This window comes from Mauremys reevesii, linkage group 9 (assembly GCF_016161935.1).
Source record: "Mauremys reevesii isolate NIE-2019 linkage group 9, ASM1616193v1, whole genome shotgun sequence".
Taxonomy (NCBI): domain Eukaryota; kingdom Metazoa; phylum Chordata; order Testudines; family Geoemydidae; genus Mauremys; species Mauremys reevesii.
In genome coordinates, this window is record NC_052631.1 from 20,984,907 (window position 1) to 21,001,493 (window position 16,587).

General features: G+C 47.9%; 1 protein-coding gene across 7 annotated transcripts in view; it reads right to left on the minus strand.

Annotated features, from left to right (window-relative positions):
• Window positions 1-1,534: 1,534 nt before the first annotated feature.
• The window catches only part of SMC4 (structural maintenance of chromosomes 4), a 126,630-nt gene continuing 111,577 nt past the window's right edge, over window positions 1,535-16,587 (minus strand). For 6 of the 7 annotated variants that reach the window (XM_039489306.1, XM_039489303.1, XM_039489301.1 and 3 more), the window contains 3 exons: window positions 4,242-4,474; window positions 3,330-3,513; window positions 1,773-2,351 (listed from right to left, as the gene is read on the minus strand). In XM_039489306.1, coding sequence (XP_039345240.1) covers window positions 2,175-2,351; window positions 3,330-3,513; window positions 4,242-4,474 — 594 coding nt within the window. In that variant the 3' untranslated portion in view covers window positions 1,773-2,174. Of the gene's footprint in view, window positions 1,645-1,772; window positions 2,352-3,329; window positions 3,514-4,241; window positions 4,475-16,587 lie in introns of those variants that run through there. The other variant, XM_039489302.1, reaches the window with a different exon arrangement.

Below are 16,587 nucleotides of genomic sequence, written 5' to 3' on the forward strand. Positions count from 1 at the left end.
GAACTCTTATATAAGGAAACCCTTTCCAGTGGGCACAAGGACTGGCATCCTCAGAGACAGTTGGTAGTTCCAACTAAGTATAGGGAAAAGCTCTTGCACTTAGCCCACGATCACCCTAGTGGCCATGCTGGGGTGAGTAGGACTAAAGACTGTTTGGGAAAGTCATTCCACTGGGAGGGGATGGACAAAGATGTTTCTACCAATGTCTGGTTTTGTGAGGTGTGCCAGAGGGTGGGAAAGCTCCAAGACCAGGTCAAGGCCCCTCTCCATCATTGAGGCTCCATTTCAGCATGTAGCTGTGGATATTCTGCGTCCTTTCCCTAAGAAGACAGCCAGAGGAAAGCTATACATACTGTAAAAGCAGCAGAGAGTCCTGTGGCACCTTATAGACTAACAGATGTATTGAAGCATGAGCTTTCATGGGTGAATACCCACTTCGTCAGATGCAGACTAACACGGCTACACCTCTGATACTGTACATACTGACTTTCATAGATTTTGCCACCCAATGGCCGGAAGTGGTAGCTCTAAGCAACACCAGGGCTAAAACTGTGAGCCAGGCATTGACAGACATTTTTGCCAGGGTAGGTTGGCCCTCTAACATCCTTACAGATTCGGTAACTAAGTTCCTGGCAGGGCCCTCTAGGTGCTTACAAGTTATTGTTTACTAGTTTGTTCCAGTATTTTTCCAGGTATTGACATGAAGCTGGCTGGTCTATAATTCCACAGATCCTTCCTGTTTGCATTTTTAAAGATAGGTGCTATGTTTGCCCTTCTCCAGTGCTCTGAGACCTCACCTGTCCTCCATGAGTTCTCACAGATAATTGTTAATGGTTTCAAAATTGCATCAGCTAGTTCTTTAAAAATCCTAGGATTCATGACTGAGGACTTGAATACATCCAACTTAAACACCCGTAGTCTTGATCTCATAATTTATTAGCTCTCCTTCCCTTCGAAATAGAGGATTTCCATTTTCCTTTGTCTTTCTTTTCCTCCTAGTGTATTTAAAGAGCCTCTTCTTACTGCCTTTTATGTCTCTTCTAGGTGTCAATCATTTTTTGCTTTAGCCTTTCAGCTTTTGTCCCTACGCAACTGTGCTATTCTTTTATATTAAAAGATATGCTGTTGCTAAAATCTTTCTGACTTGTCACTCCTCCTGCCCAAAGAACTTCCACTGCTAACTTCTGAATATTACCTTCAAGGTACTTAAACTCAGCTTCCCCCATTCTTATCTTTCCCCCTTCCCCCATGATAGCAGCCTCTATCTCCTGCAGCCCCCTATGCATGGAACACCCTCCCCAAATCAAATCTGCACAGCTGACTACCCTGTTCCTTTCTTAATATCTGCCTGTGCTAGAGTGTATTGCCTAATTATAATGGGTAATTAGTGATTCATAAACCACATTCCTCTATTTCAGAAACTGAAGCCTCTAAATTGTATACATAGCAAATATATGTAAGCTTGTGTTCTACAACCGTCACTACTGTTTTCCTTACCTCTTCTCCCCCCAAATACATATCCCCCCCAGTGTTCTACCTGCAGCTGTCACATCTTGTCCATATTTATATTGCAAGGTCTTTGGGGGCAGCAGCTCTTATTTTAAGTTTGTACAGCACCACTTACAATAGGGCACCAAATCCTTGCTGTAATAAAAACATATAGGGTTTAAATAAGCACATTCTTTTCTTAATCATGGGAACAGTGTACATCACACTTCCAGCAATAGGATATAGAGACATCCCTGAACACAAAAGCTGTATTCAACAAGAACTTGAGTTAGTTAACTTTTATTTTAATAAAATACTCAGTAAAAAGCTGTTTAAAAATCTACAGGTAGAACCCGAACATTGACACAAAGCCTACGGAATGGGAACTTAAAATGCAACTAGATACATACTTTTGGAAACAGTTCTGTTATGCTCAAAATGATATAAATTAAGATATCTACAAAAATTAAGTGTAGCCAATCAACAGAAAATATTAGCTCTTCTGCAAATCTTGGCTTACTAAGAAGCTCAAATAATGAAAGCTAAGATATTTACAAATCTTTATGGAACTATGATGAATCACAAAACAAAATCAAGCTAAAAGAATATAGATGAGCAGCAGAAATACAGTGAAAATACACATTAGTAATAAGATTTCACCTTCTTCAGAACAGAAGATTACACATTCAGCAGCATCCGACAGAACCAAGTTCAGCAAGTCCTTTAGATGCAATAACTTTTGGGTTTGTTGCAACACTTTTTGTTGTATTGTGAGTCTTATAAATTCCAATTAATCTATCTGCAATTTCAAACATGTTATTTCGCAGAGAGATGATGATAAACTGTGCATTTTTTGTTTGCTCCTGGAAAAGAAATAAATCATTTCATATTAATTCACAATATTTTAAAAAACTATATTCTGATATGAAGTTTGTAGTCATTAAAGCAATTACAGATAACTTGGAAATCTTGTATTTATAACAGCTGTACATTAGAAAAGGATCCCCCTTTTAATATGCGTTACTGTTCAGGAAAAACAGATTCTCAGGTACTGATTGTCCAGAAAATCTGTGGGCCTCTTGCAATAGCATAATCCTAATTCTAATGATCAAGGCCCAATCCTGCAAATATTTTTGCATAGGTGTTACTTCACTCACATGAGTAATTCCACTGAAGTCAATTTATGTGAGTAAAACTATACTCCTGCATAAGTCATCTGCAGGATCAAATCCTACATTATTGAATGCAGTACACATGCAGACTACTATAGCTACAGTTCTTTTGCTCTTTTTTGATTTCCATAGGGCTTACTTACAATGCAACAAGGTAAACTACCAAACTGTCAGAATTCTTAAGACTGGGATTGCTTTAAAACTTCCACAAAAGCAGAGAAGATTGATTGCATTTTCCTCTACTGAGTACAGTGAGAAGTAGCCTTCTGTTACTAAAAGGCAAACCATTTAGGGATGCTGGTTTTATGCAACATGGAATGCAAGATAAAAAGTAGTAATGTATAATCGCCTAAAGTTAGATATTCCGTTACTTTTATTTTAAAATACTTTATTGCCTGACATTTGAAGAATAAAAACAACAGTATAATATAATAGTTGCTTTCTCTTCCCAAGTAGCCAATCAAACAAACCACTAAAAAGCCCTAACCCCATAAAAGTTAGGGGCCTGATTTTCAGAAGAGCTCAGCACCCAGGATTGAGAACAAAGGGAGCTGCTACATGCTGAGCATCACTTATTAATTGCTACAGAAGAGCACTGATAATTTCTGGGAGGGAGAAAACTGTTCTGGTAAATACTGCAGTGTAGTTATTCTATAGAGAAGTACTTACATATATATAAAACGCTACAATTGATACATTTTTGAAGTCAAGGGCTGCATCAATCTCATCCATGAAATAAAGGGGAGTTGGCTTATAATGATGAAGTGCAAAAACCAAAGCTAGTGAACTAAGAGTCTTCTCTCCTCCTGATAGATTAAATATCTTCTTCCAGCTTTTCTTTGGTGGCCGTACACTGAAACAATTAAGAGTTTATAAATTAATTCCATTCATATTTATTAGTGTAGAAATTACAGTTTATTATGATATGAAAAATCTTCATGCCTCAATAAGTAATACTCATATTGTCTTAAGCTTTAAATGTCCCTTGTAGAAATCATAATATTTAAAAGCACTTGAGTAGTTACCTTTCAGAAGTGCTCTTTACACTTAATATGGAATGGATCTACAATCAGAATCAATTTATGACACATGGGGCAGAACCCATAATATTCACTTATGTTCTTCAAAACCAGCCACACACAATCTTACGTGTAGACTATTACTAAAATGGACAGAATTTCCCGTAAACCAAATCATTTCACTTCATCTCTGTTGGAAATAATGACTTCCTTACAGATTAATGTTCCATGTTGAAGTTCCAGAGCAGCTGGTGTCACTTTACAATTATTTTTTCTTGACAGAAGGAGTGACTTCTCCATACAAGCTACATTACAATTGTTCTCTCCCCCTAGAGTTCATCTATTTTGTTTAACTATGAAACAGTGCAGTAAAATGTGTCTTTCCTTACTATCCTTCCATTAATATTCATAAAAGAAATGATCACCTTGGTTGGTTCAGAATAACTTTTCTGCTTCTTTAGTTCGTGTTTTAGAGCTGTTCAATGAATATTTAAACCATAAAAATCAGGTTAAGAAATTAACGATTAAAAACAGTTTCAGTATGACCAAATGTTTGACAAACCTAAACATGATTCCTTCAGAGAAAGGATCCAGACTGTCCACAAGCTCCAATTCAGCATCTCCTCCCAAGGTAAGCATTTGGTAATTTTCCTTTAGTTTATTTGTTATTACATTAAATCCTGCCATAAACTCATTAAGCCTTTGTTTTCTAAGGTCTTCATAAGCCAGTCTAAAGTTGTCTCTCTCATTGGTAATTTCATCCAACTCTGCCACACGCTTCAAATACAGTTCTTCCTGCAGGGGAAAAATAAAATGGAAACAAATGAAGTTGCTCCTTTACTTAAACTGAATTTAAGACCAAGGGCTAGTCTACACTTACCAGCCGGGTCGACGCGGTGAGTTCGACTTCTCGGAGTTCGAACTATCGCGTCTAATCTGGACGCGATAGTTCGAACTCCAGAAGCGCCGGGGTCGACTTCGGTACTCCACCACTGCAAAAGGCGGTGGCGGAGTCAACCTTGGAGCCGCGGACTTCGATTCCGCGGCGTCTGGACGGGTGAGTAGTTCGAACTAGGGTACTTCGAATTCAGCTACGCTATTCACGTAGCTGAACTTGCGTACCCTAGTTCGACCCCCGCTCTTAGTGTAGACCTGCCCCAAGTTACTTCTATTTTTTGAAAGAGCACTTTTTACTATTAGTAGCAGATAGCCACTTACATCATCACCTTAAAAAAGAAGGGAGGGTCATGGAATCCACATGGAGAACACTTCTTGATGAACTACATTCATTGTGAGGGAAAAAACGGTTACCCACCTTTTAGTAACTGTTGTTCTTCGAGATGTGTTGTTCATGTCCATTCCAAGCAGGTGTGTGCGCGCGCCGCGTGCACGCCAGCTGGAAGATTTTCCCCTAGCAGCGTCCGTAGGGTCGGCCCTGGTGCCCCCTGGAGTGGCACCACTACGGCGCCCTATAAAGGGGCCCGCCGACCTTCCACCCCCTCAGTTCCTTCTTGCCGACACTCCGACAGAGGGGCAGGAGGGTGGGTATTGGAATGGACATGAACAACACATCTCGAAGAACAACAGTTACTAAAAGGTAACCGTTTTTTCTTCTTCGAGTGGTTGTTCGTGTCCATTCCAAGCAGGTGACTCACAAGCCTAAACCTAGGTGGTGGGGTCGGAGTTCACTGCTGACTGGAGTACTGCACAGCCGAAGGCTGCATCATCCCTAACCTGGTGTGTGATTGCACAGTGCGACGAGAACGTGTGGATGGAGGACCACGTGGCCGCTCTACAAATCTCCTGAGTCAGGATCTGAGCCAGGAATGCCGCAGAGGAGGCCTGCGCCCTAGTGGAGTGGGCCGTGACCGGAGGGACAGGGGTCTTAGCTATGCGGTAGCATTCCCGGATGCAGGTCGCGATCCACAAAGAGATTCGCTGAGAGGAGACTGGGAGCCCTTTCATCCTATCCGCCACCGCGATGAAGAGCTGAGTCGAGCGTCTGAACGGCTTGGTACGCTCGATGTAAAAGGCCAAGGCCCTGCGGACATCCAGGGAATGTAACCTCCGCTCCTCACTGGAAGAGTGAAGTTTCAGATAAAACACCGGGAGAAAGATATCTTGTCCCATATGGAACTGTGAGATGACCTTGGGGAGGAAGGCCGGGTGAGGTCTAAGTTGGACCTTGTCCTTACAGAAGACAGTGTACGGGGGCTTGGTTGTTAACGCCCTGAGCTCCAACACCCTCCTGGCAGAGGTGATCGCCACCAGGCAGGCGGTCTTATATGACAGGTACAACAGGACGCACGAAGCCAGAGGCTCAAAGAGAGGTCCTGAGAGGGCGGAGAGGACCAGATTCAGGTCCCAGGCAGGAGCTGGCTGACGAACATGCGGAAATAGCCTGTCCATACCCTTGAGGAAACACCCGACCAGCGGGTTCGCAAACACCGAGGTACCCCCTTCTCCCAGATGGAAAGCCGAGATGGCTGCCAAGTGAACACGAATCGAGGAGAGGGAGAGGCCCAGTTGTCTGAGGTGGAGCAAATAGTCTAAGACAATGGGGATTGGGACCCCCAGTGGATTGTGACCTCACTGACCCGGCCATATTGAGAAGCGCTTCCATTTGGCCAGGTAGGTGGCCCCAGTTGATGGTTTCCTACTACCGAGCAGCACCTGTCTGACCTGCTGGGAGCACTGCATCTCCACCGGGTTCAGCCATGGAGCATCCAGGCTGTGAGGTGGAGAGATTCCAGGTTCAGGTGGCGGAGGGAGCCCCGGTCCTGAGTGATCAGGTCCGGGAGCAGGGGCAGCGTTAGAGGCACCTGAACGGACATGTGCAGGAGCGATGTGTACCAATGTTGGCACGGCCACACCAGAGCTATCAGGATTACCCGTGCGTGGTCCCTGCGAATCTTCAAAATCAACCTGTGTATCAGGGGGATCGGAGGGAAGGCGTAGAGCAGACCGACCCCCCAAGACTGGAGGAAGGCGTCCGACAGAGACCCCTGACTGCGGCCCAGGAGGGAGCAGAATCATCGGCACTTTCTGTTTTCCCTCGAGGCAAACAGGTCTAACTGGGGAAAGCCCCAGAGCTGGAAGATTGAGCGTACCACGTCCCATCGAAGGGACCACTCGTGACCCTGGTACAATCAGCTGAGTGTGTCCGCCACGCCATTCTGCTCCCCCAGAAGGTAGAATGCCGTCAGTTGGGTAGCATTGTGGACGCAGAAATCCCACAATGCGAGGGCTTCCCTGCACAGGGGAGAGGAGCGTGCACCCCCCTGTTTGTTGATATAAAAGACCGCCGATGTGTTGTCAGAGAGGACTGAAACACATCTGCTGGCCAGTTGGGACCGGAAGGTCAAACAAGCCAGGCGAACCGCTCTCAGCTCCCTGACATTGATATGCAACTCGAGGTCCTCTGGCAACCACAAGCCCTGCATCCTGAGGTGTCTCAGGTGCGCTCCCCAACCCCGATCCGAGGCATCCGTTACCAGGGACAGGGAGGGTTGAGGGGCAGTGAAGGGGACACCCATGCACACTTTCTGCAGGTCGAGCCACCACCGTAGCGAGCTTAGCACCAAGTGGGGAATGGACACCACTGAGTCCAGGGGGTCCCTGGCTGGGCGGTATACTGTCGCTAACCAGGACTGTAGCGGACGAAGCTGGAGTCTGGCATGGTTTACCACGTAGGTGCACGCCGCCATGTGACCCAACAGCTGGAGGCAGATCCGCGCCGTGGTAATCGGGGTGCGGTGCAGTCCGAGGATGAGCTCAGAAATCGCACGGAACCTGGATTCCGGAAAGTACGCTCTGGCTTGGGTGGATTCCAGAACCGCCCCTATGAACTCTATTCGTTGCGTAGGAGACAGGGTGGACTTGGCTTCGTTCAAGAGGAGGCCGAGATTGAGAAAGGTCCGCCTGATGAACGGCACCTGGGCCTCCACCTGCTCCTTGGTGTGGACCTTTACGAGTCAATCGTCCAGGTAGGGGAATACCGGGATGCCCCGCCTGCGCAGGAAGGCCGCCACAACTGCCATGCACTTCGTGAAGACCCTTGGGGCAGCTGACAAGCCGAACGGGAGCACCATGAACTGCAGATGGGCATCAGCCACGACGGACCTGAGGTACTGACAGCATCGGGGAATTATGGCGATGTGGAAATAAGCGTCCTTTAAGTCGAAGGCGGCATACCAATCTCCTGGATCCAGGGAGGGAATGATCGAGGACAGGGAGACCATGCGGAACTTGAGCTTTCGTACAAACTTGTTCAGCCGCCGCAAGTCCAGGATGGGTCTCAGGCCCCCTTTCGCCTTCGGTATTAGGAAATACCGGGAGTAGAAGCCTTTGCCCCTGAGTTCCCGAGGGACTTCCTCCACCGCCCCTGCCTCCATGAGGGACTTCACCTCTTGAATTAGAAGTTGCTTGTGAGATGGGTCCCTGAAGAGGGATGGGGAGGGGGGTTGGTGGGGCGGGAGGGAGAAAAACTGGATAGAATATCCCCTCTCTACCGTGCGGAGCACCCAGCTGTCTGACGTGATTCGGGACCAGGCACAGTAGAAGGGGGACAGACGTGACCCAAAAGTAGGGGTAGAAGGATCCAGAGTCTCGATAGGTAGGTCGCCCTCGACCGTACCATCAAACAGGAGGCCTAGGCCCCGATGGCGGTCTCGATTGACCAGACGCCTGGCCGGAGGGGTGGCGTTGGTGACACCTCCTGCCATTTCTGCCCCGCCTGCACCCCAGCTCCTGGCGAGTCTGGGGCTGGTAGGGGTGTGGGGCCGCCTGCGGCCTAAACTGCCTGCGCTGGGTCGCAGGGGTAAGCAAGCCCAGCGAGCGAAGCATGGCCCCCGAGTCCTTTAGGCTATGCAGACGTTTGTCCGTCTTTTCGGAAAACAGCATCTGCCCCTCGAAGGGGAGGTCTTGAATACTCTGCTGGACCTCATAGGGAAGGCCCGAGACCTGGAGCCAGGCTCCCCGTCTCATGACTAGGCCCGTGGCCAGGGTGCGCGAGACTGAGTCTGCGGCATCTAGGGCAGCCTGGAGAGAGGCTCGGGAGATCAGTTTCCCCTCCTCCACCACGGCTGAAAACTCGGACCTCGACTCCTGGGGAAGGAGCTCTGTAAACTTTGACATGGCTGAACACGTGTTATGACCATATCGGCTTATGACTGCCTGTTGGTTGGCAATACGGAGTTGTAGGCCTGCCGTAGAGTACACTTTTCTACCAAAGAGGTCGAGTCTTTTGGCGTCCCTGCTCTTTGGTGTTGACCCCTGAAACCCTTGACGCTCCCATTGGTTGGCTGCATCCACCACCAGGGAGTCTGGGGGTGGGGTGGGTGTACAAGTGTTCGTGCCCTTTAGAGGGGACGAAATAACGCCACTCTGTTCTCTTGGCAATAGGGGCCAGTGAGGCTGGCGTTTGCCATAAGGTGCAGGACGTATCCGTTATGGTCTTGATCAACGGGAGAGCCACCCTGGATGGCCCTGAGGGAGCCAGGATGTCTACTACCAGATCCGCGTCCACCTCGATTTCCTCAGCCTGGATTGCGAGGCTCGGAGCTGCTCGCCAGAGTAGTTGTTGGAGGATCCAAGTGTCCTCCAGGGCCAGTGCCGCAGCCGTGCCCGAGACTGCTTCGTCCAGGGAGGAAGACGGGGAAATAACTTGGATCAGCCCTTCCTCAGGTGCATGCAGCCCTTTGGGGTCCTGCGGCACACGGTTTGCGGGGCCAATTCCGATTCTAAATGCGGCACCGCGACCAGTACCGGGGTCGCCAGTGAATGGCTTGGCGTATCGGGCGGTGCCTATTGAGCCTGAACTGTAGCTGAGGCCACCGACGCCGAGAAGACCGAGGCCGACCTTGATCGAGGACCAAACGCCTGGCCTACCAACTGGTGGTAGGACCAGGGGGTCCAAAATGGCCACTGTGAGGGCGGATGCCATTGCTGCCACTGTGGGTAACGCTGGTGGCTCACCCCCGAAACCGATCTCCTGCTTCGCGACCGGCTGGAGTGGTAGGAGTCTGCCTCCGAGTCTGAAGTCTCTGAGTAAGAGGACCTGGGGGGAGCAGCACCCGGTACCGTTGGAGAGCGATGCTGAGGCGGCGGGGAGCCTCTTATCTGGTCCAGTGCCGCCCTAGCGGCGTGGTGTGGGGAGGGAGGCGACAGCATGGCCGGCTTGCCCCTCGATTGTACTGGGGGGGACGGGCCGTGGAAGGCAACTCCCTACTATGGTGCGGGGAGGCCGGGGCCAGGAGTCCCATCAAGTCTGAGGCCGCCTCGAATGCCTCCGGTGTCGAAGGGAGGTGCAAGTCTCCGCTGAGGTCCGGGGATCTAGGCTGGTCTGGACTCGCCGCCCTCTCTGCGGTGTGGGAGTCGACGGAGCAGCCAAGGGCTGTAGCCCAGCCTGTCCGCTTTTACCCGCGGACGGCGTCGGCCTCTGGGGGTCCTGGTGGGGTGACCGTTCCCTCACCGGCTTCCTCTTCTTAGCGGACACCGGAGACGGTGAGCGGTGCTGCACTGAGGCTGACTTCCTATGACCCGACTCTGTTCGGTGCCGGGTCTTAGATGACTTGGGCTGGGCCCTAAGTCCTGATGCCGGTGCTGGGGCGCTCCGCACTGAGGAAGACGTGCTGGGCACCGCCTTGGCTGGTTCCGGGTCTGAGGGTGGCCGCAGGGCAGCCTCCATCAGGAGGACTCTAAGTCTTTGAGCTGTCTTTGAGAGTTCTCGGGTGGAAGCCCCTGCAGATAGAGCACCGGTCCTTTTGGTGGCTCTCTCCGAGGCACCTCAAACGAGCAGAGTGCGGGTCACTCTTGGGCATGAATTTCCCGCAGTCCTTGCAGAGTTTAAACCCGGGGGACCCGAGCATGCCCCAACGGGCGATGAAAACGTGGGGGGGGAACCCCCCCAACTACCAAGAACTATATACAAATGACCTAAGTAAACTAACTATATACTAACTATATACACGGACTATACACGAGGATAGGACATTGCTAACTTGCTACGCAAGAGAAGTTCCAGCTAGCCGTCACGGGTGGTAAGAAGGAACTGAGGGGGTGGAGGGTCGGCGGGCCCCTTTATAGGGCGCCGAAGTGGCGCCACACCAGGGGGCGCCAGGGCTGACCCTACAGACGCTGCTAGGGGAAAATCTTCCGGCTGGCGTGCACGCGGCGCGCACACACCTGCTTAGAATAGACATGAACAAATGAAGTTGTTCCTTTACTTAAATTGAATTTAAGACCAAGTAACTTCTACTTTTTGAAAGAGCACTTTTTACTCTTTGTAGCAGATAGCCACTTACATCACCACCTTAAAAAAGAAGGGAGGGTCATGGAATCCACATGGAGAACACTTCTTGATGAACCACATTCATTGTAAGGGAGCTAAGCTTTTTTTTGTGAATGTCCACATGGATTCTATTCTTGGTGGAAAACAAGTAGTTGTCTTTTTACTTAGAGTTCGGTACTAAGTGTCCAACTTAAGCAATGACTACAGGACAGTCGTACCAAAATGAACATCCACTCTGGCACTCTATGCCTAGTAGTAGTGTTTTGTAAAAGTATGGACCAAATTCCATGTAGCTGTCCTACAAATAAAAAGGATTTTTTTTTCAAGACAGCAGCAGCTTTCTGAGCTCTAGGGCTAGTTGAGGCTTTCATGCTTTGAGACAGAATGTTCTGAATTTCAGCTGAACACCTTCTTTCAGTGGAAGCAATCCAGCCAGCATTTGGTTGTTGCATGTAAGGAAGCTGGGTTCAGGTGCAGAATCTTACTTTTCTGTGAGATTACTGGGGAGGGCCAATAAAGTGATTGTACTGGGAAAGGTGGGGGGGGGGGCAGCGCTGTACTGAGAGGTCCATCAGAACCAAATACTAAAACTGTCTGGTCCATGCTGTGGGTATCATAATAAAATCATTCCTGTGTCATGCCTACATACAGCAATCCCAGTGTCCAAAGGATGAGATAGGTGGCTATGTCAGGGAACCTAGGAATGCACCACCTCTGGAAGAAAATGTCTTCTTGTTGTGGTCAGTGACAAAACACATCTTGCTGGACAACTCCAATTTGTAAAAGATGTTCTGTAGAACTGTGCCTTTGACTGACCACTTGTGGTGGCCTGAGAACTTCCTGCTGAGTTGATCTGCCAAGATGTTCTCAAGGCTGGGAAGGTATAGAGTCACTGGTGGCATTTGATTCAGAATGCAAATTCCAGAGCTGAATGGCCTCCTGACGCAGTGAAGACCATCTATGGTCTGATTCTGAAATCAGAAATAATGCACAGCTGTAGTATTTTCTGTCAACATTTGGATTGTGGGTCTGTATTGAGGTATGCTAGCCAGGTAGCTTTGAGCCATAGGATATTTATGTGGGAATTAGCTTCCAGAGGGGACCAAGGCCCCAAGTTTGAAGGTGATCTAGATGAGCTCCCTCATCTCTGAATGACACTATCATCAAGACATAGGTGCACAGAGGATGTTCTGTTCTGCACCTGAAGAGGTTCTTTCCACTAGTTTAATAAGGAGATGACTTCTTGAAGGATGTAAGCATCATGTCCATGTGGTACCTGCTGGGTTAATATGCTGATTTTAGCCACCCTTGCACACAGCACAGGTGAACTGCATGGGGCAGTGTGTCTCAAGAGTCTGAGGCACGTTCTCAGTGGTGCCTTTGGATAAGCTTTACGTTAATTGATGTTTATTATAGTTTGGAATTTCTCTCGTTGGAGGTAAGCTTTCAATGTCTACACTTGCAATCGATCCAGTGGGGATTGATTTATCGCGCGGAGTACATACATTGTATGTAAGAGAGCAGTATGACTGCTCAGAGCTCCAATATGAAACTGCAGAAAAACCTGAGAGTCTCTGGATTAAGTTTAGAAGTGTAAGCAAGAAGAGTGATGTCGTGGTGTGAGTCTGCTATAGACCATCAGACCAGGGGGATGAGGTGGACGAGGCTTTCTTCCAGCAACTAACAGAAGTTACTAGATCACAGGCCCTGGTTCTCCTGGGAGACTTCCATCACCCTGATATCTCAGTGGTGCACAGACAACCCAGGAAGTTTTTGGAAAGTGTAGGGGACAATTTCCTGGTGCAACTGCTAGAGGAACTAACTAGGGGTAGAGCTCTTCTTGACCTGCTGCTCACACACAGGGAAGAATTAGTAGGGAAAGCAAAAGTGGATGGGAACCTGGGAGGCAGTGACCATGAGATGATCAAGTTCAGGATCCTGACAGAAGGAAGAAACAAGAGCAGCAGAATACGGACCCTGGACTTCAGAAAAGCAGACTTTAACTCCCTCAGAGAACTGATGGGCAGGATCCCCTGGGAGAACAACATGAGAGGGAAAGGAGTCCAGGAGAGCTGGCTGTATTTTAAAGAATCCTTATTGGGATGGTTTGTTCCTGCAACCTCAATGTGTAGAAAGAATAGTAAAAATTGCAGGTGACCAGCTGGGCTTAACAGTGAAATCCTTGCTGATCTTAAACACAAAAAAGAAGTTTACAAGAGGTGGAAGATTGGACAAATGACCAGGGAGGAGTATAAAAATATTGCTCAGGCATGCAGGAGTGAAATCAGGAAGGCCAAATCACACTTGGAGGTGCAGCTAGCAAGAGATGTTAAGAGTAACAAGAAGGGTTTCTTCAGGTATGTTAGCAACAAGAAGAAAGTCAAGGAAAGTGTGGGCCCCTTACTGAATGAGGGAGGCAACCTAGTGACAGAGGATGTGGAAAAAGCTAATGTACTCAGTGCTTTTTTTGCCTCTGTCGTCACGAAAAAGGTCAGCTCCCGGACTGCTGCACTGGGCAGCACAACATGGAGAGGAGGTGACCAGCCCTCTGTGGAGAAAGAAGTGGTTCAGGACAATTTAGAAAAGCTGGATGAGCACAAGTCCATGGGGCCAGATTCACTGCATCCAAGAGTGCTAAAGGAGTTGGCGGATGTGATTGCACAGCCATTGGCCATTATCTTTGAAAACTCATGGTGATCGGGGGAGGTCCTGGATGACTGGAAAAGGGCTAATGTAGTGTCTATCTTTAAAAAAAGGGAAGGAGGAGGATCCAGAGAACTAAAGGCCAGTCAGCCTCACCTCAGTCCCTGGAAAAGTCATGGAGCAGGTAGGTCCTCAAGGAATCAATTCTGAAGCATTTAGAGGAGAGGAAAGTGATCAGGAACAGTCAGCATGGATTCACCAAGGGCAAGTCATGCCTGACTAACCCAATCGCCTTCTTTGATGAGATAACTGGCTCTGTCGATGAGGGGGAAGCAGTGGATATGTTATTCCTTTACTTTAGCAAAGCTTTTGATATGGTCTCCCATAGTATTCTTGCCAGCAAGTTAAAGTAGTATGGGCTGGATGAATGGATCATAAGGTGGATAGAAAGCTGCCTAGATCATCGGCCTCAACAGGTAATGATCAATGGCTCCATGTCTAGTTGGCTGCCGGTATCAAGTGGAGCGCCCCAAGTGTCGGTCCTGGGGCCAGTTACGTTCAATATCTTCATTAATGATCTGGAGGATGGCGTGGACTTCACCCTCAGCAAGTTTGCAGATGACACTAAACTGGGAGGAGTGGTAGATACGCTGGAGGGTAGGGATAGGATACAGAGGGACCTAGACAAATAAGAGGATTGGGCCAAAAGAAATCTGATGAAGTTCAACAAGGACAAATGCAGAGTCCTGCACTTAGGACGAAAGAATCCCATGCACTGCTACAGACTAGGGACCAAATGGCTTGGCAGCAGTTCTGCAGAAAAGGACCTAAGGGTTACAGTGGATGAGAAGCTGGATATGAGTCAACAGTATGCCCTTGTTGCCAGGAAGGCTAATGGCATTTTGGGCTGTATAAATAGGGGCATTGCCAGCAGATCGAGGGATGTGATCATTCTCCTGTATTAGACATTGGTGAGGCCTCATCTGGAGTACTGTTTCCAATTTTGGGCCCCACACTACAGGAAGGATGTGGTAAAATTGGAAAGAGTCCAGCGGAGGGCAACAAAAATGATTAGGAGGCTGGAGCACATGACTTATGAGGAGAGGCTGAGGGAACTGGGATTGTTTAGTCTGCAGAAGAGGAAAATGAGAGGGGATTTGATAGCTGCTTTCAACTACCTGAAAGCGGGTTCCAAAGAGGATGGATCTAGATTGTTCTTGGTGGTAACAGATGACAGAACAAGGAATAATGGACTCAAGTTGCAGTGGAGGAGATTTAGGTTGGATATTAGGAAAAACTTTTTCACTAGGAGGGTGGTGAAGCACTGGAATGGGTTACCTAGGGAGGTGGTGGAATCTCCTTCCTTAGAGGTTTTTAAGTTCAGGCTTGACAAAGCCCTGACTGGGATGATTTAGTTGGGAATGGGTCCTGTTTTGAGCAGGGGGTTGGGCTAGATGACCTCCTGAGGTCCATTCCAACCCTGATAGTCTATGATTCTAGTCTAGATGCAATAAATCAACCCCCGAGCGCTCTCCTGTTGACTCCTGTACTCTAGCGCCACAACAGACGCAGGCAGAGTCAATGGGGGAGTGGCAGCAGTCGACTCACCACGGTAAGTTGATCCAAGTACGTCAACTTCAGCTACTTTATTCATGTAGATGAAGTTGCATAACTTACATCGATCCCCCGCCCCAGTATAGACTAACAATGTTCCTATGAACTCTATGCTTTGAGTTGGAATAAGTGTGGGTTTCTCTCTTTTTGGTTTTGAGGCCCAAGATGGCAAACAGCTCTAAAGTTACTTGAGTTGAGTTTGTCACTGTAGATCTACCTAGAATCAGCTACTCATTGAGGTAAAGGTAGAACTGGATCCTTTGTCTTCTCAGATGATCTGCCACAACTGTCATGCCCTTGGTGCTGCTGAAAGACCAAAGAACAAGATTCTGTACCAGCAGTGAGGCCTTCCTACTAGGAACCTGGGATATTTCTGGATGTGACAGTAACTCCCTTGGAGGTAGAGAGCCCAGAACCCGTCTGAAACTCTACCAAAGGAATTATGGAAGCCAGAGTCACCATCCTGAACTTGAAATGATGGATGAATTTGTTAAGATAATAAAGGTTCAGAATTGGATACCAACTCCCTTTCTTTGGGATGAGAAAGTAATAGGGATAAATATTGTTGGTCCTGAATTTTTAGGGTACCTCTACCACCGCTCCAAGTTTGTAAAAAGGTTCAGCTGTATCTTGTGAAAAAAAGGCAATGAGGTTTGAAAGAAAGGTCAGTGGATATAAAGGAACTGGAATTAGATAGAATATTGCATCTATAATTTTTAGGACATATTGGTCTGAAGTGATCCAGGCTACCTGAAAATAAAAAAATGCAGCTCCCAATGGGGAGGGACGGCAACGATCCTGGCTGAATATTCAGACTGTGCAGGGGCCAAGGAAGAGGCTTTGAGTTGTCTTCACTAGAACCTGCTTCCTTCTTGGCAGCTCCAACATTCTCTAGGGTTGGTACTAGTAAAAGGCTGAGGGATGCTGCCTGAAGGAAGACTGTTGTCTTGCTTCCTTCTTTCATGGGGCTAGAACATACAAACCCCATGAATCCACAGTTGACCTGGTATTCTTTAACAAGTGGAGGACCTCATCCATTATGAATTAAAAAGTTCACTCCCCTCAAGTGAAAGTCCACAGTTGCAGTCTGGACCTTCCTGGAGATCCCAGAGGACTGTAGCCAAGAAGACACATCAATAGCAATGAGAGTAGCTATAGTACGTGTAATGGTTATAGATATGTCCAGGCACTGTTCCATGGTGATTATGGCTTTCAGTTCCTCTCAGTGTTTCTCTGGTAGTTTGTCCACAAACAGTTTATCCCATTTCAAGTAAACATACTGTGAGAGGAGAATTGATAATTAGTCACACATTTGGAAGATGGCCAATAAGTAAACCTTGTGCCTGAAAAAGTCTACTTT